The sequence below is a fragment of the Acanthopagrus latus genome, chromosome 21 (genome assembly GCF_904848185.1).
Source record: "Acanthopagrus latus isolate v.2019 chromosome 21, fAcaLat1.1, whole genome shotgun sequence".
Taxonomy (NCBI): Eukaryota; Metazoa; Chordata; class Actinopteri; order Spariformes; family Sparidae; genus Acanthopagrus; species Acanthopagrus latus.
The window spans coordinates 18,767,852-18,792,719 of record NC_051059.1 but is presented as its reverse complement, the minus strand read 5'-3'; the positions used below and the strand labels follow the sequence as shown (position 1 = coordinate 18,792,719).

The 24,868-nt window shown below is 45.0% G+C and overlaps 1 protein-coding gene across 5 annotated transcripts in view; it reads right to left on the bottom strand.

Moving 5' to 3' along the window:
- LOC119011579 (zinc finger protein 521-like) overlaps window positions 1-24,868 on the bottom strand; it is a 94,981-nt gene that overhangs the window by 45,923 nt on the left and 24,190 nt on the right. For 4 of the 5 annotated variants that reach the window (XM_037084826.1, XM_037084825.1, XM_037084821.1 and 1 more), the window contains exons 4-6: window positions 2,858-6,357; window positions 2,601-2,685; window positions 2,200-2,232 (exon numbers count right to left, since the gene is read on the bottom strand). In XM_037084826.1, the coding sequence (XP_036940721.1) occupies window positions 2,200-2,232; window positions 2,601-2,685; window positions 2,858-6,001 (3,262 nt within the window). In that variant the 5' untranslated portion in view covers window positions 6,002-6,357. The remainder of the gene's footprint in view (window positions 1-2,199; window positions 2,233-2,600; window positions 2,686-2,857; window positions 6,358-24,868) is intronic. The other variant, XM_037084823.1, reaches the window with a different exon arrangement.

The window sequence follows — 24,868 nt, the reverse complement described above, 5'->3', positions numbered from 1 at the left end:
GGCCCTAGCAGGCTGCGGCCTCCATCTTAAAACACGTGGGGCCGTTCACAGGCTTGGCTGGGGCTGGTCTGCTACACACCCGTCTGCACCCACTGCCACCTCCTTCCTTTTCATTTACCTCTATTATCATAGTAAATGTTGAGTAGCTGGGCACCAGAGCTGCGCTCTATGTCTGAAGCAGGACCGTCATCATCTGTAATATTCATGCATCAAAATGTGCTGGCAGTCTTACAGAAGAGGCATCCACGAGCACTCGGAAGGAGGTGTGGGTGAAGGCTGAGTGCACATGGTTTAGTGAGACTATTGTATTACAAAGGCAACTAATATGAACTTGTCTGGGTGAGACAGGCTCAGGTTTTGTTGTTCCATACACTTAGCACTATGGTTATGTCACGGCACATCACTATATATAGAGTTATCAGTGTGAACTGACACCATGGAGCGGGGCATGGATGAAAACAACACCCCTATGAATCCAGCGTCTGCTCCATTACCTACGCTAATAACGCTGACAGCTGAGCGGCGATGACCCCAGCCCCCTGTTTCCCCTCTCCTGTGCAGATGGCCATTAAAAGGAGAAAGTGTCCCTTTTTTCAGAAGAGAAGGTATTTAGAGCTTTTCCAAATGAGTATTTTTTTTTTCCTGTGTTTTTGGCCCAAATTGGCTTTGCAGTGATTACAGGCCGGCTGGATTGAATTTAACCCCCATTCTACGATAACATGGCCAAGTCTTGAGAAGCTATACACAAAAGATATGATCAACACAACTAACCCGGCGCACATGTTTTTCTTTATTCCCCTCCAGCTAAACATATTTTCATTATTTCTGTTTATTCGATTCAGTTTCGTTTTTGTCACAACCTCATCTCACCACCAAATTTTTCATTACGCCGAGTTTTGTTTTCTCCATATTTCAGAAAGCACAAAACAAATGCATCTAACAGAAACCCTTTTGAGGAGTCTGATGAAACCCGTGATCATGGTGAATACAAAGCAACAGCATATCAGAGAAGTAAGACATCAGACAATAACCCAATCACCTATCCTCCTGTTATCTTAAGCTGTCTGAATTCCACTATTATGGGGGAACTGTGTGCTTGTGCGCCTGACAGACATAAAATAACCAGTAGGGGGGTTTGTTTTCTACCCTCCCAGTGTGCTCCGTGCCTGCCTTTGCGAGAGAAAGGACTAATGCTGGCATGGTACTGTATTAGGCACCCCCAGTAGAATAGTGGGTGAGCAGATCGCAAAGATGAATACAAAATACACACCTACACACTCTGAGCTCGTCTCTCTCCTTTGCAAATACACCGAAGCATCAAAATCACAAATCACATGCTTCTGATTGTTTATGCACAAACAGTGGGTCCCTGATAGAATTGCCTACCGGTCCTGATAGAATTGCCCACCGTGTTTAAATTCACCTGCGCCTAGAAGCGTGTCCCAAACAGAGAGGCGGTTTGGTTCCAGATCAATGAGTCTCTCTCCCACTGAAGACAACAGATAATGCAGTGTAATGAAAGAGCCGCCAAACGAGCTGAATAAATGAATGAATAAAGGAACGTGAGACCGGAATTCAGACGCCTACTTACTGCAGGCAAGAAAACCTGTTTTCCAATTGTCTGTTCTCTACAAATTATTCTGCCTGCATACAAATGACGACCAAAAGTAAAGACATTTTGTGGAGGTTAGTCTTACACCAGCACTCTTTGTTTAGGGATCTTGTGAAAGAAAATGAGAATTTGGCTTAAATTTGTCATACACAGTGTAACAAAATCGAATATCCATTTTTTCAGTTGATTTGACGTCATTAAATACGGGGAGCATGAAAGTATTTTATCAAATGTTGTGTTCAGATCTCAGTCATCTGAGCAGCCTTAAGTGAAGAGGCACAATAAACAAACAAACAAAATAATATACAGTAGCAATGTGGAGATTTTTTTTGTGGAATTACATTTTGAATTTTAAACAGCTTGAATTAAATCTGTTTTGGGATTGAAATATTTAAATAATCTTGTATGTTTCCACTACTTCAAACTACCTTCATACAGAGTGGTTTGAAGTGGAGAGATTGTGCTCCACAAGCATGCACACGAACTATATTATACCATTCACATGCATGGGGGAATGAAGATGATGGGTTTATAAATGCACAACACTGGGGATGCAGTCAATGGTCAAAATATTAAAATAATTCCACCTATTTGGTGATGTGATCCAGATACTTGTGAGCCTGAATGAGACAGGGTCAAATATTTTATTACATATATCACATCAGTCTTTAGTATTTGATTCACCTGTAAAAAAGTATGAAAAGACTACGTCTGAAATTTTTTCAAAATTATCAAATAAAATTTGGTGAATTTTGCTTAATGCTTTGTATATTGTATTGATGGCGGTCACACAATATAACTCCCTTGAAAATTGAAATCACACACCAAAACCCACATTGATTAAATCTATGCTACATCGTAGAAATACTTTGGGAAATGTATAAAAAACATATTTACATAGATATTACACAAGCACTGTTTTTTATGACTTTGTTCCAGGAGTGCAACAGAGAGCATAATGAATGAAACAAAAAGAGTTATCTCCTACCCAGCATGTGGTTGGCCACATGAACTTGAATGTCCCATTCGCTGTAGAACACCATCTGACATTTGATGCACTGGTATGTCTTCTTCTATAAATAAGACCAAGAGGAAAAGGATTATTAAAGTCAGCTTTGAATAAAAATTCTCATTACAAACTAGAAATCACTTTGCTTTCATGATGTATCAAAGCAACGCAGAAGAATTTGTGAACCTCAGCATGAACTATTGAACCTTACTCAATACAACACTAATTAACAATACCTCTTCAGTTTGTGAGGGGCTGGCTCTCGGCATGGGGGACACCTGGGGGGTCTTGAGCTGCCCGCTGTTGCTGTCCCCAGCCTGTTCCCGATGCACTGTCTGGACATGGTTTTGCAACTCTGCTTCAGACTCAAACTTCACATTACAGCTGGAGCATCGTGTCTTGGCAGCATGTAACGAGGATGTTGAAGAGGATGAAGAGGATGAAGAGACGGCTTTGCCTTTCCCGTCTCCAGGGCTGAGACTCTCCCCCTGGATCCATGCGGCTGTAGTTGCTGGAGTGGTGGCTCCACCCTGCTGCTGCTGTTGCCGTCCTCCATTTACAGTTGGGCTGGAGCTCTTAGAGCCAGCTGCTGTCACGCAGGATGCACAGAGTCCGTAAGGCAATCCATTGATGTCCAGTTTCACCAGTTCTTGTTTTGACCTGAAATCTTTCAGACAAGAGGCGCACTTGAAAGGTTTTTGGATGTGGTGTTGCTGCTGGTTGTGAGAGTTCATGTGGTTGCGAGCCACTGGTTGGTTGCTGGACATTCCTGTCTTTTGCATGTGGAAGGTACCATGGATTTTGAGCTCCAATGTGGAGGTGACTGTCTGCATGCACACCACACAGCGGAAACCTGTCAGGGAGTTCCTCAGGTCAGGGTGCATCTGGCAGTGCTCCAGGAAGTCCTCTTCACTCTGCAGTGGCATCTTACAAATGCGGCAGCTGCCTGTGTCCAGACTCTTGCTATGGGTGACCTTGTGCTCAGTCAGGGTGAGCAAGGAAGGGAAGCGCTCCCCACAGATGGGACACATATAGTGTTTGACAGGCCCAAGGTGGGTCTGCATATGTTCCCTCAGCCCGGGCTCAGAGAAGAAGGTACGGGAGCAGACATTGCACTTATGGTTGCCCTTGATCATTTCAGCTTTCCGTTTTACCATGGCACTCTCACCTGGGCGTATATTGTGGTCCCTCAACTGGTGGTTAGTGAGCAGTGAATCCATGGTATAAGATGCCCCACAGATGTCACACCCATACATGGGCTCTGCAGTGTCCACCTCTTCCTCACTTCCATCATGGCTGTTGTGGGTATCCACCACCGTTCCTCCTGCTGCCACTGGACCATGGCTGTTAGTTATGAGACTTTGTAGCTCAGCATCTTCTTTAGGCTGGCCATCCCCACCACTCATGGCGGAGCCATTAGCACCACAGTTCTGTGTCTTTCCATCAAACACACAGTGTTTCTCCCTCAAATGCTTCTCCAAAAGAACAATGGCATGGAAGGCCTTACTGCAGAAGCGGCAGTTGTACTTCTTGCTGTGGGTGGTGATGTGGCACTGCAGCTCCACCTCCGTGCCAAAAGACTCCCCACAGAAAATACAGCGGTGGGCACGGCCCTGGTTTTCAAGATGGCTGTGTTTGACATGCAGCTGTAGGTCAGTCTCATGCCTGAAGTCCCAGTTGCAGGAAGTGCAGCGGTATACCTTTTTCTCGTTGCTGTGCTTTACGGCCAGGTGGAGCTGGGTAGACACTTTGGAGTCAAAAACCTCCTGACACAGAGTGCAGCGAAAGAACACAAAGGTATGCATGTCAAGAAGGTGCTTCTGCAGGTCATCCACTGAGGTGAACTGCTTGTCACAGCTCTCACAGATGTAGTAAGTGGAGGTAATAGTGAAGTGAATTGTCACATGCTTCAGCAGGGACTCCTGGTTGGGGAACTCTTTGTTGCACTGGGGGCAGGTGAGTTGAGGCTGTAGACCATCCAGATGAGTCTTTAAGTGAGTCTGGAAAAGGTCTAAGCTGGTGTACTTGGCTCCACACTGGTTACAGATGAACTCACTGGTATTGCGTGAGCCACCTTGTTTCAGCATGGCAGTTTGTTCCACAGATATCGGAGAAGAGGGGCTGAGAGTGCGCAGCGATTTCTTTCCATTGTTTATGTAGTTCAGTGCCAGTGGAATGTTCTTGTGATTCTCCTTGATGTGCTTGTTGAGCTTCAGAACACTGTTGAATATGGGGGAGTTGGTGCAGTATGAACAGGAGTACACCTCTACTATAGACTCCTTGGGAGTTACAGCCAAGGGAGAGTCGAAGCGCAGGCTTCCTCCATCACAGTGAGTCTGACGGACATGCTCCTCCAAGGTAGCCTCCGTCAAGAACCCCATGAAGCATTGGGGGCAGAAGAAGGCATTGCTCTCCTTGGCCACTGGGCTGGGGAAGCCGTGGGAGCAGCGAATGTGTTCCTGGAGGGCGTTAAGATCACTCAACACCTCAGGGCAGAAGTTACACTGAAGGAGGGCATCAGGCAAGCTAGCTAAAAGGGCAGCGTGGTCTTCTGCATTGTGGACCTGCTTAAGATGTTCATTTAGATTAAGTAAAGAGGGCAGAACCTCCAAACAGAACTGGCAAGTGTGAGCCTGCTCTGGCTTGTCCAGATGCATGGTTCGCAGGTGAATCTGAAGCACAGCCAAACTGGAGAAAACTTGCTTGTTGCAATAAATGCAACTGTAGGAGACCTTAGGCTGTTTGGAGGAACGTCCTCCGATGTCCGACGTGTTCTGAGCAGCCCTCTTTCTCCTCCCCCTTGTCTTGGGCACAGGTGGCGCCGTCTCCACCATCGTGGAGCTATCGACAGAAAGGTTGGAGTCGGGAGTGGTGCTGGAGACAGAAGTGTAGCCTACAGTTAGCAAGGAAGGGCTGTTGCTGTGGTTACTTGATTCAGGGAGCTGGTGGATGTCCATGTGAGCATAGAGGTCCTCAACAGACAGAAAGTGCTCAGAGCAGATAGCACAGGTGTGGCCCTTCCTGTCTCGGCTGTGGGCCTGGTCAATGTGAGTCAGCAGGGTGCCCTCGTCACTGAAGGGCTCATGGCAGTAGATGCACTGCAGGGTGGCACCCAGGCCTCCATCCTCAGATGGCGAGCATTCAGGGTGGCACTCTGCAATGTGCCTCTGGAGGTCCTCTGGGACATCAAAGCCCTCCTCACAACGGCTGCATTTGCGAGTTTCTTTCACTTTCCACTCATCAGCTCTAGAAAGGCTTGAGCTGCTGCCATCTTTACCCCTTTCATGTACTTGCATGTGGCCGTGGAGTGAGCTGGAGGAAAGGAAGCCTCGGCGGCACACAGGGCACTTGTGGGGTTTGTTAGAGGCGTGAGTTTTCATGTGGATTTTGAGGTGATCACTGCGGGAGAAGGCAGAGTCACACTCTCCGCAATGGTACTTCTTATCACCGGTGTGTAGCTTCACGTGACGATCTCGGCTGCGCTTGTGCTTAAACAGGCGGCTGCAGAAGGTACAGCTGAAAGGGAGTTTATCGCCGTGGCTCTGTTCGTGGCGCTTGAGGAAGCTTAAACGGCTAAAGGACTTGTCACAGAACTGGCATGGGTATGGCAGCCCAGGGCCCCCTTCATCCTCGCCAAAATCATAGTCCTCGCAGTGTCCTGGAGAAGTCTGGTCCTTACTGGAGGGAGATGATGCCGGCCAAGAACACGATGGGTCATCTTCAAGATCAGCACCGTCTGGAGAGGAAGAAAGAGGGAAAAGGAAGGAGAGAGTGAATGAGAGAGGTGTTCTGTGAGATTGTATTAGCAACTCATTTGTCTCACTCGTCTGAATAAAAAAGGTGGGCCACCATGGTTTTATTTCTCTTTGTAATTATAACATTGTGGTGTACGAACTTAGAATACTTTTCAACTTGGACATTTTTTTTCTTCAGTGGGAACAATACCTCTCCTTAGGTGTTATCTAGAAAGTTACATTTAAATATGCAATTTTAAGTATAATTAGGGAAGAGAATGAGTGGAAATACTTTTACTACAATTAACCTTGTATGTGGCCATGTAATGGCTTAGCCCACTGTGACTCAAAACGCAATCTCTCTGACATTTAAAGCCAACACAAGACAATTTGTGTACTTTAGAATGTAAGCCCGGCATGAGGTAAATTAAAACATTTCTATTATTCCTGAACAATTACTAGAATATTTTTAAAAAACAAGAGCCCTTGAAATGACCTCAAGCGAGAGAGAAAAAAAACAGGGAAAAGCTGCTCTCAGGAGTGAAGGAGAAGATTAAATATGCAATTTAGTCCATGGCTATGCATAGCCTTTAGGAACCCTCCACTGTAAAATAGATGATTTTCATGAAACATGGGCCTTTCAGAACATCACTCAGTTCATATCAGATTATAGAATATGTATTATTATCATATTTATCTGTGTGGTTTGCACTAAGCCGTGAGGCAACTGATACTAGATGGATGAATATGCCATGTGCTGATGCGGGGGGCGGGGGAGGAAACGGAAATGGGAAGACAAGCGAGTGGCTAACTGTCTCACTCAAGGACAAGCAGGTGCAGAGAATAACCAGAGAGCACCATTCTTCTTACAATAACTTTCATGAGTCCCTATTCAAGCTGCTTCTTTGCCGACATTCCTTTCCAATGGGTCACTGTACGGTGATATGAATGGAAAACACAGAGCACCACTTTCCACAAGTTCAAAAGGTTACAGGCCACTTCTTCCCGCTGCCGAATTCTAAGTGCTGTGAACTTCCTTACCTAAATAAAACAACGTAATCCCAACCCCTTCAGAAGAAAAAAAAAACTGTGTCAAAAGGCCAAAACTTGGAATGGGAAAAACAAGAGGAAACTGCAAAGATTTATGAGAGGGACGAAGGAAAAGCACGAGCACTTTCCAGGATCCAACCTCTGTACTCCCCTTCAGCTGACAAATCTAAGTCTCTCTCTCTCTCTCTCTCTCCCCCTTTCTGTTGTTTTTGCTGGGAGATCTGCCCTTTGTCAGGATATCATGCCCTCTCTGAGCACTTACCCCCATCAGGCCTATCTTCAGGAAACAGATGGGGTCGGAGGCCATTCCCTTGCCCCTCCAAACTGCTGAAAGCGGCACATTGAGAGCCCACCTCCACACCGTGGCCCTCCCGGAAACCTCCCACCCCTGGCAAGGCGCCCACTCTGCACACACATCTCACTCAAGGAGCAAACCTTGCTTGATTTACTTGCTTTATCTCTCATACATGTCTCAATGTTTTTTTTTCTCTCTCTCTCTCTCTCTCTCTCTCTGGTTTGAGGGAGGATGGGTGACTCAGTGCTATGCCCTCCTCCACAGAGGGGGCGGATCTGCCCTCTCTTACACTGCCTCTCAGGGTATAGGAGAAGAAGACAGTGCAAGAAGAATGACCCCAGCCAATGCCTTACAGTCAAACATATTGGCTTCGAGACAATAGTATAAAACAAACAAATAAATGGGCCTGTATACAAAGGCTAAATTAAATTCCACGGTCGTAAATGAGGATGTCTTTGCCTTGAGACATTACTGAGCTGCCAGGACAACCTCACTCCGTTCTTTTTTTTTTTTTTTTTGGTTTGTTTACTTGATGTACATTATTTATTTAGTGCCTTTACTCCAATAACACACATATATAAAAACGTATCTGTGGGGGACATGTGGGAGTCACAGACATTGTTTGAGTTCAACTAGCGGAATGTTTAGACTGGCAAATAGCGATGTTAACAATAGATCTGAGAAATATTAAAGAAGCTTCATAAAAAAAATGCCATCATCTCACTATTGCTCTGTAATTTTGTAATTAATTCACTTCCCTTTTATCTGTTCAGAACCTATATTCAAGGTTTCAGCATACAAATTTGAATCAAATATGTTAAATAGGTTCCTGCTGCTGTCAGAAAATCCTTTGTCGTATTGCAATGGCTGTCAAGACGTCTGATTCCAAAAGAAAAAAGGAAAAAAAAAATCACATCTGTTTTTGGACTTCTAAAGTTGAAACTGTACATGGCGGCTACAATTATCCCACATAGTGAGACTTACTACCGTTTACTTGCACACACAAGAGAGCGAGTGTGCACACACTGCACACTCACTCACTCACTCACAGTAACAAACATATATACATGTGCAGAAATACACGTGCACATAGAATACAGGGCTATGGGGCCCAATGGCCGAAACAAGTGTGTGAACAACTGTAGATGAAAGAGCAATCTTCCTCTGGAGACCTCAAGAGGAAAGAGAGAGAGAGAGAGACTTGTTTTTTTTCCTTCTTCACCCAGACAAGAAATGCCCAGGCCTCAGCAGCAGCCTGAGTAAATAAAAGAACGGGCCTTACTTCCCTGTCTCTCGGGCCGGGGGCCTGTGCACGCCAGCACTCTCTGTGCTGCTGCCAAAGGGGATGCTGGGGCCTGAAAAACTACACCCTGCAGCTGAAGGGCTGTCTTTGTTGGTCTGCCAAGGCCTTCCTGAGCATCCTCCAGCCAACAGCCTGTCACGTCCTGGGAGGAAGACCTCCATCTTAAGGCCTGTCCCTCTCTGGGAGTTCTGTCCCTACCCCCCTCCCTCGCTCTCTTTTAAATGTCTCCTATATGGAACAAAACAACCTCATTTGGAGTGCTTCTATAGGGAATGGCATTAAATGTGCCATAGCAATATTTAGCCAACTGGTAAGATAAACTGCAGTGTGAAGACTTTTGAAAGAACTGAAAACAAAGCTTGACAAATTCAAGGAATCCATATATGTTGGGTTGATAAAGACATTTGAGACAGCTCTATAAAAATGTCTTTTTTCTTGTACTGCAAAAGTAACCACTGAAAATTCCCCCTTCACACGCAGGTCTCAGTTTCCTCCAAGCCAGTCTGAACTACTCTTTGTGCACCACTTCCTCCATGTTCATTTATAGCACCCTTTCCCAGAGTAAATACCCCTGTTCAAATAAGATCCTTAATGCTGAGAACAGGTAGGTTTGCCGACTCTGTACACAGCAGCACAGCTTTCAAATCCCCCGAAGAGTGTTTTAGTTTGTGCAATTAATGTATTTGAGAATTAGCAAGATATATAAATATATCTGTAGAAGAGGAAGTCATTAATTTTCTTGATGACATTATTTCCCTTAGGAGTGGAACACATATGGTGGCAAATACTGTCTCTAAATTTTGAATGCTGGATAATATGCATAAGAATTATTACAATTGAATCCACGTATATTTTTGGCTGGTTATAGATAGTTATATGCAAAAAGTTTGCAACAAAAATCAATGTGAGAGTTTGGTTTTCTTGAGAATTATTTATCTGACAGTGGATTAGAGAAAACCTTAAAGGGCCACTATGTAGTTTTGGAGAAGGAATTCGAATAAATTGTAATACTTAATACTTACATAATAATAAAAACTCAGAAATACATATATTTTTCTGAATAAACAAGCTCTTCTCAGTGGAGAATATCCACAGAACACTGCATGGAACTAGAAAGGTGGCAGGATTTGCCATATATAAACAGAGTGAGTCAGTATGACATTTTGTTGATTATTCAGTTCATTCAGTCATGAAAACAAAGACAGTTTGGTTGTTTAGGCATAAAATATTCAGTTCGCTTTCTCTTCTGATTAAAATTTCTTTCTAAAACTACATAGTGCTTTAATGCCAAAAATGAAAGAGCCAGACAACGAGGTATAATTAGTCCTCATGTTAAATGCTAGGATGTTCTGTTTTTTATATGTGGCAGCATTAAACCCTTAAAACAGAAATGGCCTCTCGCCAATGCCATAAAAATCTTTGTGCCCTGTGCTCAGCAAAAGGTATTTTGTTGCTTTCACCGACACACATCTGTCTTGCCCATTTCAAATGATGTCTTCAAATAAAAAATGCCACAAAAAAAAGAATGCAGAATTTCATTCTGTTCATTTAGTTCGAAACCATAACTGCACTGATGGCGGTTCCGAATCTGATTAGTGTTTTTCTGGCATTGTGAAGCACTTCTTGAACAATATTGTGAAAAGAGCAAGAATTCATCGATGAAGTTTCTTTTTCATCACAGAAAAACTTTGACAAAGCTCACTTTTAAAAACTGTGCTAACTACTAAACCAGCATTTGTCATTCTATTGTTTTCAATCCAGTAATACTCCCTCTTGAAACCTTTCAGGGGCCGTGGTTTGGGAATAACTCGCGGCTGGCGCCCGGACCTTCGTGTCTGAGGTCCTGGAAGCCAGTCAGGATGGCTTATCACTGCCTAACAGCAACAGAGTACATCTCTTCTATTTAGGAAGCCAAACTCTTATCCAGGTCCAGGACCTTATCTTATCAGAAAAGTGTTTTCGCTATCAGTCATCTGCCGCTTCTACAGCGAGCTACACTTTGTTCAAAAGCCATTCCAGTGAAGCAAGGCATGGCCGTGCTTTCAGCCGCCAAACCTTATCTTCCTGTGTGTTGTACCACAGATCTGTACGTAGTGGTTGTCATAAGAGATGTGTTTGTGTGAGTGTATTTGTGGCACATTGGGGATTGGGGATTCAATGAATAAACAAAAAGCTGACAACTTGTCTGATGTAACACCGTGACCCCACTTCATATTCAGAGAGGGGATCTTTTTACAGTTACTGGGAAAAGTAGTGAGCCTTCTCCCATGAGACAATGCATGTGTCATCTCAACGCTTTTCCTGTTCTGATGCCCAAATAGCAATGTGTGTCTGAACAGCGCACTATCATGTACGGCCCTGTTTGTGACACAACCACTTAAGATCTAATAGAGGAGGTGCTGAGCGATTTTTTATTTTTTTTTTACATTAGCTAGGACTCCAATCTCCCTGACTGGGAGAGGGAGAGGGAGAGGGAGACAGAGGGGGGTGGTTGATTTTTTTTTTTTCTTGGGACTAATTCCAGTCAGATGAACAAATCACTCAGTTGATTCAGGACCGAGCAGCTCAGAGGACACAGAGCTATTGGAAGAGGCCCAGTGCTGGGCTTTACTCACAGTAGTCCTGCTACATCCCTGTTTTAAGACATCAAATCCAGTCAAAATGAAACACTGATAATTCCCAGTGGCTGTCAACAAAAGTGCCAGGTGGCTAGATGTGGCTTTTTGCACCGCGAAGCTGATTAACACACACAAATAAGCACAAGCGGAGGTATTTAAAAGAGCTGCTATTTACTATGAGACGCCCCAACCTCACATCCATAGTTTTGTCCATGCGTGTGTGGGTGTGTTGTGTTGTGTGTATGCTCAGCCTGTCTCCCCCTCCCTCTTCTTCTCCCCCCCCCCCTTTTTTTTTCTTAGCAAACACAATATGTTTTTTACACATCACTGAGAAATGTCAGGTCCCTGCCCCCTCTTGCTACAGATCAATCAAATCCACTATGCTACAGGATGCGAAGGAGGGGTTGTGCGAGACGACTGGAGCAGCAGCAGCAGCAGCAGCAGCAGCGAAACAAGGATGCTATCTTTCACTGGACGAGGTAGAAAAACTGCACATGAAATACGGATTCACTTCCCGGGGTTTCAGCGGTGCCGTAGCCGCGAGTTACTCCGGCCTAACAACGTGCACACACATTTTCTTGGAAGAGAGACGCACCCCCAGCCAATCCTCCACCAGACTGCAGTCAATGGGGATTTTTTCACACAGGGCCTGACACAAAGAGCTGGAACATCAAGCGCTGTCCTGACTCTGTGGTCTGGGTGTCCATTATTCTGGCCCTCATGGCTCTGTCTCTCAACCATGGGGAAGCGGCAAACTGTCAACTACTTTGTCCACATTACCGACGTCCCCCAGCTCAGACAGGAGCACTTGGTCACTGTCCCAGAAATCACAGTGCCCCAGTGGCGTCCCAGGAAAGTTAGACAAATGGAAGGCCAGAGGAAGAAAAGTAGGGCGGCCAGTCATCCTTTACTATGGGCCTTTTTCTATCTGTGATAGCGCGACACGATGAAGAGTGGAATTCCATTACTTATCGCTGAGACGTGCCCCTGCTACACTGATGCGTCTCCACCAAAACGGAAATATATACTTATGATGCCGATCAATTGTAATGTTGGACATTTGTGCCTCCTTTTTCGTCCTGTGAAAATTAGAATCATGTAACAACGTATAAGTGCAGTGTCTTATCCTCTGTCTACTAACACACTGAGGTCGCTGAGGTCACAAATGCATTTAAACACATCATGTGAATGCCAGATATGGACAAACAGACCTTAAAAGATGCTGTTAGACAAATATTTAACTGCTTTAGAAAGATTATCAACATTTGTGAGCAGATACTTAAAGGTGCAGTATGTAGTTTTAGGGAAGATCTTCATTGGCTGATTTTTTTATGCCTTAACAATCTAAATAAACCACCTCTCTTTGTTTTCATAACTTTAAAGGAAACACAATTTCATATTTTGTATGTGGCGGACCCTGCCTTTTTAGCCTCAAACAGTGTTCTGGGGACTTCATTTTCCTATGAGAACAGCTTGTTTATTCAGTTAGGGGTGAAATAAGTATTTCTGAATTTGTGTCATCACCTCATTAATATTCTAAACATTAATAATCTGAGTTTGAATTTCCTGCTCAAAACTACACAAAGTCCGTAGTGCGGCCGTCTTGGCTTTTTCTGCGGGAAGGCAAAGGGTTAAGTCAGGGCTTCGTTCTGCCTATTTTCTATAATTAAGTCATTTTTTTTTCCCTCAAAAGCGAGAGAAGAATTACAGAGAGAGCAAGAAAAGGGTGATATTTAATTACACCATTATTCAAGAAAGGTGATTTTGGCATTCATAATAGGTTAGTGTTCAGAGTGCAGCGGGTGGGCTGGAGGGCTAATGTTGATGTTTCATTGTTTCACTTGAATTTTACTTGATTTGAAGTGTTTCAATTATTAAAAGTGACACAGCAGTTCACAGCAGGCGTCACCTCCTCTGTGACACTCGACATAAGGTTTTTTTCTTTTTTTTTCCATTATACATAAGTGTGAATTCATTGCACGGACACAATCACAGCTGCAGAGCTACACTTCAGCAAAGTGAAATATTTTTTTTGTTGTACAGTGTTTATTCATGAGTAGAGCGGAGGCGGAGGTGTAGGTGTGGGTGGAGCAGTCTGTGTGCGGTGGTGGTGGTTATGCTGTCATCTCCTGTAGGACACAGCGGCTGGTGGTGTGGAGAGGAAGGACAGTTGACCACTTCAGGTAGACAAACAGGAAGGAGGCTGTTCCCCAGGTCTTGGCTGGACCAGCAGCCACAGTGAGCCTCCCAGGGGGAGAGAGGAGGACGACAATCTGTCCCCCAGCATGCCCCCTTCACCGCCTGCCTCACTGCTCTGACTCTAAGGGAGTGCTGGGCCAGGCGGGACTGGGCTGGGCTGGGCTTCAATAGGCAGGGGAGCCTCTGTGTGTGTGTGTGTGTGTGTGTGTGTGTGTGTGTGTGTGTGTGCTGTTCCCTCAACACTGCGGCAGACCAGGCGCAGGACCCAGTGGACAGTCAGCTAGCCGGTCAGTCAGTCAGCCACTGTGAGGGATGCTGCAGTGTCGTGTTGGACTACCTTTCACATTTCCTCCCCCAGCACGAGGGTTTACTTGGATGCTCTTCTTATTTTTTTACCCCCCCTTCCGCTCTTAGTTACTCACGGAAAATGTGATTTATGTGATCATCTCGGAGAAGAAAAAATTGTTGTGCGCACAGAAATATGCTGAGTTACTGTGTGGCTGCTTCATTAAAATAGGGTTGGCTCTGCAAGTTTCAGGAGGCGCTATCCATTACTTAAAAACCGAGCGCAGCACACACTGAATTCGGAAAAATGGGGTCTAATTCTTTTTAATCAAACTACCTCATGGTGACCCATAAAAACTTGGGTGAGACTTCACTTGAAAATGATTTCACTTCTTTAAGAATAACTTCAGACACTTGGATCTACATTGCAGTACACTGGGGATGTATTCGGCTAGTCTGCCAAATGGCCATAAAAAAGTCTTATATCAACACGTCTTTTTTTTCCCCCTCTGACGAAAATCACATGCACATGTCCAAACAACCCCTCGACTTCTGTGTTAGCTTTAGCATTAGCATTTATCAGAAGAGCCCAACCCTGCCTCTTGACCCACGGCCTTCAGCTCCCCTGATTAATACACTGTGGCTCTATTTGATATCTCCTCAACGCCATCCCAGCTTGTCAGTGGTAAAACAACTGGAGACAGCCCAGGAGGGAGAAGAAAACATGCATCTCAGAGAGGAGCGCGGGAGGGGGAAGAAAAACAAGCATCAACTCAAGCAAGACGATGTATTTTCATGCATCCCTGTCTTAAATGTCAAGATTTCTTAACCCTCAGTGACTGCGGCGCTGACACCTCTCCAAGGTTCAACAGAAACCGCATTCATTAATAATTAGCTCAGCTGTGAGGACAAGGAGTGAGACTGCGAACAGCAGAGCGAGCGAGACGGCTAAAATCTAAACTTCTGTCCTTTCCCGGGAGAGTCGAATTTCACTACAAGTTTTTTTTTTTTTTTTCATTCTCCTTCATTTCTTGTTTTCCTCGCGCGTTTGGCCAGAGTCCCGCAGGCGGCCCACGAACGAGCGCTGCAGACGTCGCATCAGCCGCACTACTCCCTCCTCTCCTTAATCATGGCTCTAATACCCTCCAGATGAATAAACATCTTCATCCCCTCCACGTTAAAGCCAGAAGGCTCCTCCGCTCTTGAATCCAAGAAAGAGAAGAGAGAAAAGAAATGGAGAGCCGAAGAAGGAGCACAGGAAAAGGGATGACAGATGGAAGGGTGGATCAATTCTGAAATGAACCAACAGCAAAGTAACAAAGCCGCGGCGAGATTTTCTGGTTCTTCCCATAATTCGTCTGATCTGTCTCCCCCTTGACACAATTATCACAGTCCTCCTAATTATTTTTTCTTCTTAAACTGATTTCTAATGGCAGGCTGTGTTTTTTTATGATCGTGTTTTTGTGAAGTGGAGGTTTTTTTTCGCGAGCTGTTGTGCAACCTTGTCGCCTCAGACTGTGTCCACAGACTGCACAGGAAGGGGGAAGGGGGCGGAGAGGGAGGAGGCGAGGAGGGAGGCGGCGGCGGTGGTGGTGGTGGGGGGGGGGTTGTCTCTAGAGAATGGGCCAGGCCCCAGACCAGCACTTCCCTGGCCCAGTAACTGTGCCAGAATACTCATGACATGTGTGTACAGTATGTGAGCGCAAATGGCAGACAGATTTAGGGGTTTGCTTTGTTTTCCCCCTTCCATTGTTTTCCGCTGGTATCCAGGCAGCTCATCATCATATCTTAATACTATTAAGCATTAAGAAAACACGCGCCGGTACGTGCACACGCCTCGGCGAAAAACCAAGCGGCTCCTTCGCTGCCCTCACCCTCATCTTCATTTACAGAACAGGGCTGGAATATGAGGCCTGAATACAACCAGACAAATGACTACGGGGCATTTTACTTATTCATTCATCACTTCACATTGATTTATTCCTGTTTATCTATTTATCAGCTAAAAAAAAAAAAAAAAGTTCCCTAGGATTGTTTTGCTAAAAAAGTTTTGCACGCTGACGTGCTCGGTGAAAAACTTTCAGGGTCAGGGTAGAAAAAGGGATTATTGAGGTTCATCTTACCCTTGAATTCCCTCCTCTCACTCCAGCACCTCAATGGATACTTCTCCTCTGCCTATTTGCATAGGCCCAGCACTGCTTGGCTTAGTAACCATTTACTTAGTTACACCCCACCACCTAGGAGGCTATTTATGTTCCTCTCAGGAGAGGAACTCGGTACGACTGCCAACAAACCCCCCCCCCCACCCCCACCCCCAAGTATAAATTATCGTCCACTCGATACAAGTAAACTTTAGGAAAAGGCCTCAGGTGCTCGGCATGACTTTACGTTCGGAATCGGCTCGAAAATATTAAGCAAATAAATCAAATATTAGCGGCGTTAATAAAAAGGAAAAGACTGCAGTTCATTAAAGTATCTTCATTTCTGAGAGTATGCGCAACCCTCCCGCAGCAATGAGGACTTTTTTTTTTTTTTCCTTTTTATACGCGCTAATCTCACGTCTATCTGAATGTGCAGCTTACTGTGATGAACCCATTTTCGAGGCTCATCGTTCGAGAGAGTGAATGTAATAGTCCCCCAATATCAGTTATCACTGACAGCACCATCCATATCAGCTAATTACTTTTCATTGGGCTGTTGTAGACGAGAGGACATCGGGCCTTTATCTGTATATGAAAGGAGAAGACATTACTATTATGCCATTACTGTGAAAGGAGCCAGTGTTACTGTAGCTCTAATATAGAAACGCCATACAATGGGAAGGTAATAAAACCCCACGTCACTCCTCCAGCGCCCATCTCACTTGGCTACATTTAAATATCAGGAGAATATTACCAATAAGGTGACCTTTAATTACATTCGGCATGCAAATAAGTTGACGAGTCAGGAGGAGAGCGAGAGAAAAGAGATGTTCTAAGATTACCGCTGGAGTCCTGATGACACACACATTACACACAGAGGCCTCGCCGTCTTGTAACAGGATCCGTGTTGTTTTTTTGTTTTTTTATTTTTCCTTCCTTTAACCAGCCTACATCCAGCACAAACAACAGAAGCAGCCAATAGGTCAGAGCAGTGCATTCTCCCCATCTTAATTTGTATTTTCCTTGGCGTTCGTGGGTTAGTGAGGTGACTGTCGTCTCTGCGGCTCTTCATCGTCTGCGGAAGGAGTTGGAGTCGGGGAATATAATCCCACGCACTATGCATACAGCAAGGGAGGAAAGGATGGGCACAGAGTTGGCGCAAGAAACCCCTGGGTAATTTGTAAAACATGAGCCATGGCGCCCGAGCACCAATGCTGAGGCTCGGGTCAGGTGACTCAGTCACAGGTGCACCATGGGAGGATCTCCGGTGAGGAGGCACAGAGCATGGTGGGCAACACAGTGCTTTCTAAACATGGAAGTCTCTAGCCAGTTATCTCAGACTTTATTTTTAGGGATGTGAAGAAGAGTGAAAATGTATCAGAGGTGCTTTGCTAGATTGCTCTTTGTATGTTTTTGAAAAAGTACATTCAGTTTGGACTGTCAGTGTGCAAGGCCAAAGACACGGAGTCAAGAGTGAGGAGGACTAAATCGGATTTCCTCTGCTGTCCTCTTCCCTGCACGATGACAGTTGACTGCAATATATACTATATACAGTAACACTAGTGATGGAAAGTAGTGTAATTATGTACATTGTTTAGATACTTCTATTTGAGTATTTCCATTTTTCTGCAACTTTATACTTCCTCCCCACTCCACTTTGACAAATATTGTGCCTTTTAACTCGACTACTTATTTTGTAACTTGAGTCTCCGGTCACTTTGCAGATTGCATGCTGCATCACAGCCAAAGTAGAGCGCATAGAATAGAAGAATTAATTCATTTGACTGGCGATCGGATTTAAACAAACAAACAAAAAAAAAAGATCAACACCTTGATTCAGGTAACTGAAAACATTCTGGATATTGAATTGTATCGACACATAGTATACAATAAATACATGCATGTAATTATATGTATAAATTACTTTTACTTAAATATATTTATTGCCAGAAAATTACTTCTAACACTTAAACATTACATATCAGATACTTGTAGGCTTTTTACTCAAGTACTACTTTAACTAGCTAATATTGATTTATCGAAAACATTTTCAGAAAATTTGAAATAGTTTTAATACTCATTTCCCACAATATCAATAGAACCAGTACCAGCGGTGCTTTCCCACTCTCCTCTCTGACCTCATCCTCCAGCAGTAAATCAAATCAGATGCTGTTGTGCTCAACTCACACTACAAAATCTATCTTTTATTCATCTTTCAACAAAAATGTCAAATTTTATGCCCTCAGTGTTGTGTCCATTTTTCCCCAATCATAATATCATATATCTACATATATCTTGAAGTTTTTTTTTTTATCATTTATCATTTAACATAACATCATTACTTTGACTCACGCATAATCTTTGGGTGCGTTCTACAACATTCAAACACATTCAAGTTTTCCACTTTTAAAAGTTATAAATTGAGTGGACAGCACAGTGTTTGACATTGATTGTACCTTCCCACAGAGATTGAGCAACAGCTTCTGCTGATAGATCTTAACACCAGAACCAGTAGTAATAATAATAATAATAAAGGCAATTTGTTAAAGGTCCAGCGTGTAGGATTTAGGGGGATTTAGGAGAATCTTGTGGCAGAAATTGAATATGATATTCAATATAACATTTGTGCACTTTTATTAGTGTATAATCCCCTGAGATCATGTGTTGGCTATCTCACAAGGAGCCTCTTATATCTACAAAAGAAACAGGTCCTACATGGAGTCCGCCATGTTGATACGGTAGCCCAGAGAGGACCAACCAAAAACGTGACTCTAGAGAAGGTCTTTCACGCATTTAGCGATGGGGGGGAGAGGTGTATCCGCAACCTCGCCGCCAGATGCCACTACTGTACCTTTAAGTTATAATTCTGACTTAATTTAATATTTCTAATAATTGTATGTTTTGAATCAATATAATCAGAGGAGGGATGTTGATGCGCCCTCCCAATATATATTATAATTATAGCCCTGTCAGCTTGCATCTGCTGAAGGTGGGAGGTCAAAACATTTTAGCACCTCCCTTCTATTGGATGAAACGTTGTTCCCCCCCCCCACATCAGCGGATCACTGAGAAACACAGATGTTGGAACATAATAGCACAAAACATACCACACATATTATACATGCCTGAGCTCACACGTGTCGCTTTAATAAGAAGTCTTGATTAGGATTCGGCAGACATAACATCCAAGCATGCACAGTCTCCGCTTTGCTGGGCCTCAGATAACCTTTATCCTATAGGGTTTAATTAATGTCAGCCAGTCTACTCTGCCTTTCACAAGGAAACGACTTATTCCTCTGCCCTCATGGAAGCCCAAATCCCTCTGTTTCACTGGTGAGGCCGGCTGCCTTGTTTATCCCAACTACAGGTACAGCTCCCTATTAAGGCCAGCACTTGTTACAGGGAAAAGGTTGAATTATTTACCAACAGTAGAGGGGGAGGAAGAGAGAGAGAAAGAGAGAGAGGGAGAAAGAAACTGAGAGGGGCTGCATTTCAAACACGGGATGCAATTTTTTTGTGTTTTGTTTGAGGTTGTGAACACGAGACAAGATTAATGATCCGTGGACATCAGATACAGGTGCTGATTACCAAAGGAAAAGGGCACCCTGGCATACAGTGAATGGAAAATACGGCCACACAGAGGGATGAGTAAATTGCTAAAAACATGATACGTTTCATCTCTGATGAAAAAAATACTTTACGCCCCGCGCTTAAAATGTAGGTAGTTTCTTTTCGACATTTGTTCATGTGTAAACAGATTGAATGTGTTTTGTTAAAGAGATACCGAGGGTGCGTGCGCACTCTTCACCCAGGGCAAACTGTCTGCATTCTATCTGCATCTCAGCCTCTCTGCACAATACAACAAAACATACAGAAAACAAAAGGGAGCACAGAGGGGGAGAACGAAGAGACAGACCAAACAATAAACTCAACCACAAGAGACATAGTTTGACTTGGAGTGTGTGTGTGTGTGTGTGTGTGTGTGTGTGTGTGCGTGCGTGAGCGCGTGCGCACAGAGGAAAGAGACAGAAAGCGAGAGAGAGGGACGAGGGAGATGAAGACAAATGCAGAAAGGGAGAGAGACAGAGGGCGGCGGAGAAAACGAAAGACAGAGGGAGAAATCAAATTTGCAAGAACATAACAAAAAGCTGTATCTCCGACAAAAGAGAACACACAAGGGTATTTGTCTAGCTGTCTGCACCAGCAGGATCCTCTGAAAGTTTATTAAACTAGAACCCTTCAAGAGAAGGCAGAGAGTAGTAAACTATACTACTGGGGAGGAAAAGAGAGAGCAAGCGGGAACGGGGGTGAGGGGGGGTTTAAGAAGAAGAGGAGAAAAAAAAGCTAGCTTTTCAGCCTCTGTCTCTCAGAAATTCTTTTATTTCAGCCATGCATTAAGTAACCTCCCCACTGAGTTCTGCTCCCCTTCCTGGTGTGGATAAAGCCGTCCCTCGGGGGAGCCGCTGGTAATTTCCAGCTTCGCCAGAAACTCAGGTATTAGAAAAGACCGCTTGGGGACCTGCCACAATATACCTTCACAATTTCATACGCTCTGAAAAAGAGGGAGCCCCTCCCTCGCAGCCTACCCCCACCCTCCCAGTAAACCCCCTCGAGGGTCCCCAGTTCAAATTTCTGAAGTGCAGACAACGGGTGTATGTGTGGGGGGGGAGGGGAGGGTGGTGCTGGGGGGCCCGTGGGACTGAGCACCAGCAATAGAAAATCCACTGCATAGAGGAGAAAAAAGCATTTCCTCTCTGGTCTGGCAGGAGTGCCTTTTTTCCCCTGGCTCCCACCAGAGGCTTTTTACAAAACATGTGTTGCTGACATGTTGACAGATTGCTCAGTGAAGTGTTAGGCGCATGCACACGGCTGGCCATTTAGGGGGACATGGCTTCCTACCCAACATCCTCTACCTGAGGCACCATGTTTTATACATCATCCCCCAAAGAAAAAAAGGAAACAATAAAAGGTAAGGGAGTTGCTTCCTTTGTGAGGGAAGCAGAGTATCAGAGAGCAGAGAGAGACTGCGTATAATGCTGCCTTAGCTGAACTGCGGTGATGGGGAGGAGCAACGGAAGTGCGAGTAAGGGTGGGGGGGGGGTTGGTTTCAGGCAGGAGAGATGAAGATAAAGCGGAGAGGTGGGAACAAGAGCTGGAGGACGCATGGTATGCTTATGTACATGCGTGCAGGTGAGCTTGTCAAACCAATCGAGAAAAAAAAGCCAAGAGATCTCTTTGTCATCCCGCTCTGAAACCACCAATAGCAGGCGGGAGGATGGATTCTGATCAAAGGCCAGCTTCCAGATCCAACTTTTGCTCCTATCAGGGTATCGACAGCACACGTCTTAATCGCCCTGCGGCTCCAAAAGTGCTGCCGTGGCAACAGGATGGAAATGGGGATCATAATGTATTCATGGTGCCGGCGACCTGGGGGCTGCGGAGCGCGCTCTCTGGGGACCGCACTTTACCCAGAGCCAGACGTGTCTGGGCAAAATCACTCCACACAAGACAGCAGCAGAATACTGAGGAGCCATGACAGGATGGAGGGAGGAAGGGGAGAGAGAAAGAAAGAGAAAGAGAGGAGGCAGCAGAGGGAGAGAGAGAGAAGGGGGGTGGGGGGGGAGACGGATAGGAATGGAAGCCGAAGATAGGAAATAAAGACAGAGAAGGATGTTAAACAATGGCGGCTGAGTGGTGTCAGAGTTTACAGTAAAGGAAGGAGGGAAAGGTTGCCAGCGCCGAAACTTCAAACGAGAAAGGCTCGGGGAGGAAAAAAAACAGGATATGATTGGTGGGAAGGGGCTTGCTGGGATGAGTGGCTCTACCTTGAGAAGCTTGATGCTGCTTGACCAGGTGGGTGGTTGGCTGGGAAATAAATTGCACAGGAAATTGGCCCAGATTATCAGGGCCACAAAGAGACATGGCCCTTTGGCCACGGGCGAGGAAGGATAAATGGCTGGATGAGTAAATGAACAGAGGGATAGAGAGGGGGGAAGATTGATGGCTGAGCAGATGGACGGTTCAGTTGGATCGAGAGTCCGGTTACCCATCAACACTTGCACCACCACCCCCCCAAAACCCACGCCATCCTATCCTGAAAAATAAATGCTTACATTGGAGATACATCTTGCTTTCTTCCAGGCTCAATGTAACATGCTCTCTGACCCTTTCCATCCTAATGATCTCCCCCTCCTCTTTTGCATACACACCTACAAAAATGCTTCCATGCACAAACAAACAAACAAACACAAAGCTATAGCCTGACCTGCTTTTCCTCAACAGGAGGGCAGCTACAACAGGCACCATGCCAGGTAAACATCCTCAAGCCTTGTGCGCTCGCTGCAGAGGGTAAAGCTCAATGCTGGAAATACACTCTAAAATACAAGGAATAGTCAATTATGTTTAGGACTGAGAAGACATTCTTGGAATATATATTGCTCTTACGTGGCCCTCCTGCTGTATTTAGGAATAATATATATATAAAAAAATAATTAAAAACAGACAACTTTTTTTGCTGCATTTCATATCAAGGTTCCTCCTGTAACGGAAAGTCATAACACTCCCCCCTAGAGGTGATGATTCAAATGCATTAAGTCTCTCAAAATGAGAGGATCGCACCTGCAGACTGCGGCGCGTCCTTCTGCACTAACTACCCTCCACACGTAGTGCACCCTCAGGCATTCAACCTAGGGCCACAGACAACTCCCCTGTCTGTCTTTCCTCCTTCCCTTCAGCTGACAGGTTCTTCGACTGCTAAGCTCCAACACGGACCTCTGTGTTTGAGATGACTGTGCAGAACAATCAAGGGGGGGGGGAGAAAAGAAAGAAGCAAAGAGGAGGCATGGCTGCGAGGAGAGACGGAGTGCGGGTGAAGAAGAGGTAGAGAGAGAAACAAGGACATCAACAACGTGTTCTCACAGAGAGATGACCCCTGGCCATCCCGAGGCATCTGGTTTATCTAGCTGTCTGGGTAAGCCACGCACACACCTAATGACTCCAGCCTGGTCCGTGTCCCATAGGTTTTTTTTTATCCCGGATTACGGATGGGGAATGACAATGGGCTGGTAAACTACTGCACCTCACGTCTAAGAGCTCACATCAGACAAGGAGTTCTCCACGATGAAAAGAGCGAAGGTGAGGTGAGATGGAGGTTCAAAGGTACTCAGAAGTTGAGGTGGCAGTTTCCGAATTGTGTATACAGTACAATCCTTTAGGTTAAAGACACCAAGAGTTTTAATGGTGCTGTATCGCTGATTTGTATGCATCATAAATAGTGTATATCATCTCAAACTGAAGGTCAAATATACCCACAACTCCAAGTTGTGCATAATGCCAAGATGGTTTGGACTCCCTCTTTTCTCCCTCATGTTGGTGCTGCTCAACAGACCTCAATCTACTTCTGTGGTGGAGATTAGTAATCATCTGGGGTCTTCATATTGATGGCCAGGCTCAGCTTGTTTGCATATTTACTGGCCTCAGAGCCCAGTCGCCTGAGGTGAGAAGCAAATTACATTTCTGCTCACCCCCACGCGCACAACTCTCTCACACTCTTTCGATTTCTATCCCTCGTTTTCTCCTCCGTTTTTTCTTCCAACCTCGTTTCTCTTAACATGCTGATCAGTCATCCTGCAGTAAGCATCCTTGCCTGCCCCGGTTGCATCCGAATAGCGGTCTCATTTGGCTAACATCATCACAGCGTAATCTTGTTGGAGAGAGCAATCAGTTTACTTTGGAATTAGGTATTCCGTTGGCGGGCCCGGAGAGAGGGAAGGCTCACAGGGTTTAAAGGATGCAAACGAAAGCATGCTCTCCAGAATACAGTCTTGAGCCTGATTGGGTGATAACAACCCACACAGGCTCCATGTGAGAGTAATGAATGGCCAATGGGAGGCCTGAATAATAATGCAATTGGATTAAAATCCAATCACACGACGGTTTTGTCTGTTGACTTTGTTTGTGGGGTATGTTCTACAAACCAAGTTCATGATGAGAAAGATGCATCATGCTTTGACTGGGGGCACATAATGTCCTAATATAAAGATTACCACTCTGTTTACTACAGCCCAATCTCTCTTGACTGTCAGTCAGTCCTGCAGGATTTTCCTGATCTGATTTTATTGGACATGCGTTGCATATAGAATGAGCCTGCTAAGACGATGAAGTGACGGTAACAGTTCTGTGTTTCTTTGCTGTGTTAAATCAGCAGCTTATTTGGAGAATGGCTACCACAGGTGGTGAGTTACTATTTAATCAGGGATTTTAATGTCTTGGTTTATCACAGAGACATGTACCAAGCTGGCACGCTCTGCTAGCCAGAAGCCCAGCCACTCTTTGGGAGGCCATCTCTTAGGAGAGGCTCTCTGATCAAATCGATTGACTCCTCCAGGATGATCGATCAGCCAGACAGGTTGGAGGTGGAATAGATTAGATGACCTTTACATTCTCAGCAGTGGCGGACCCCCCCTACTGTCCACTGCTCTTAACATGAAGAGGACATCTCTGTATTACCTGACAGCATGGCTTTACTGTCAGGCCATTACATTCTGCCCCCGACACACAATGTTCCCTCTGCCAAAGCGCAGTCCAGCTGGTGGCCTTGGAGGCCTTAAACGACACCCATCC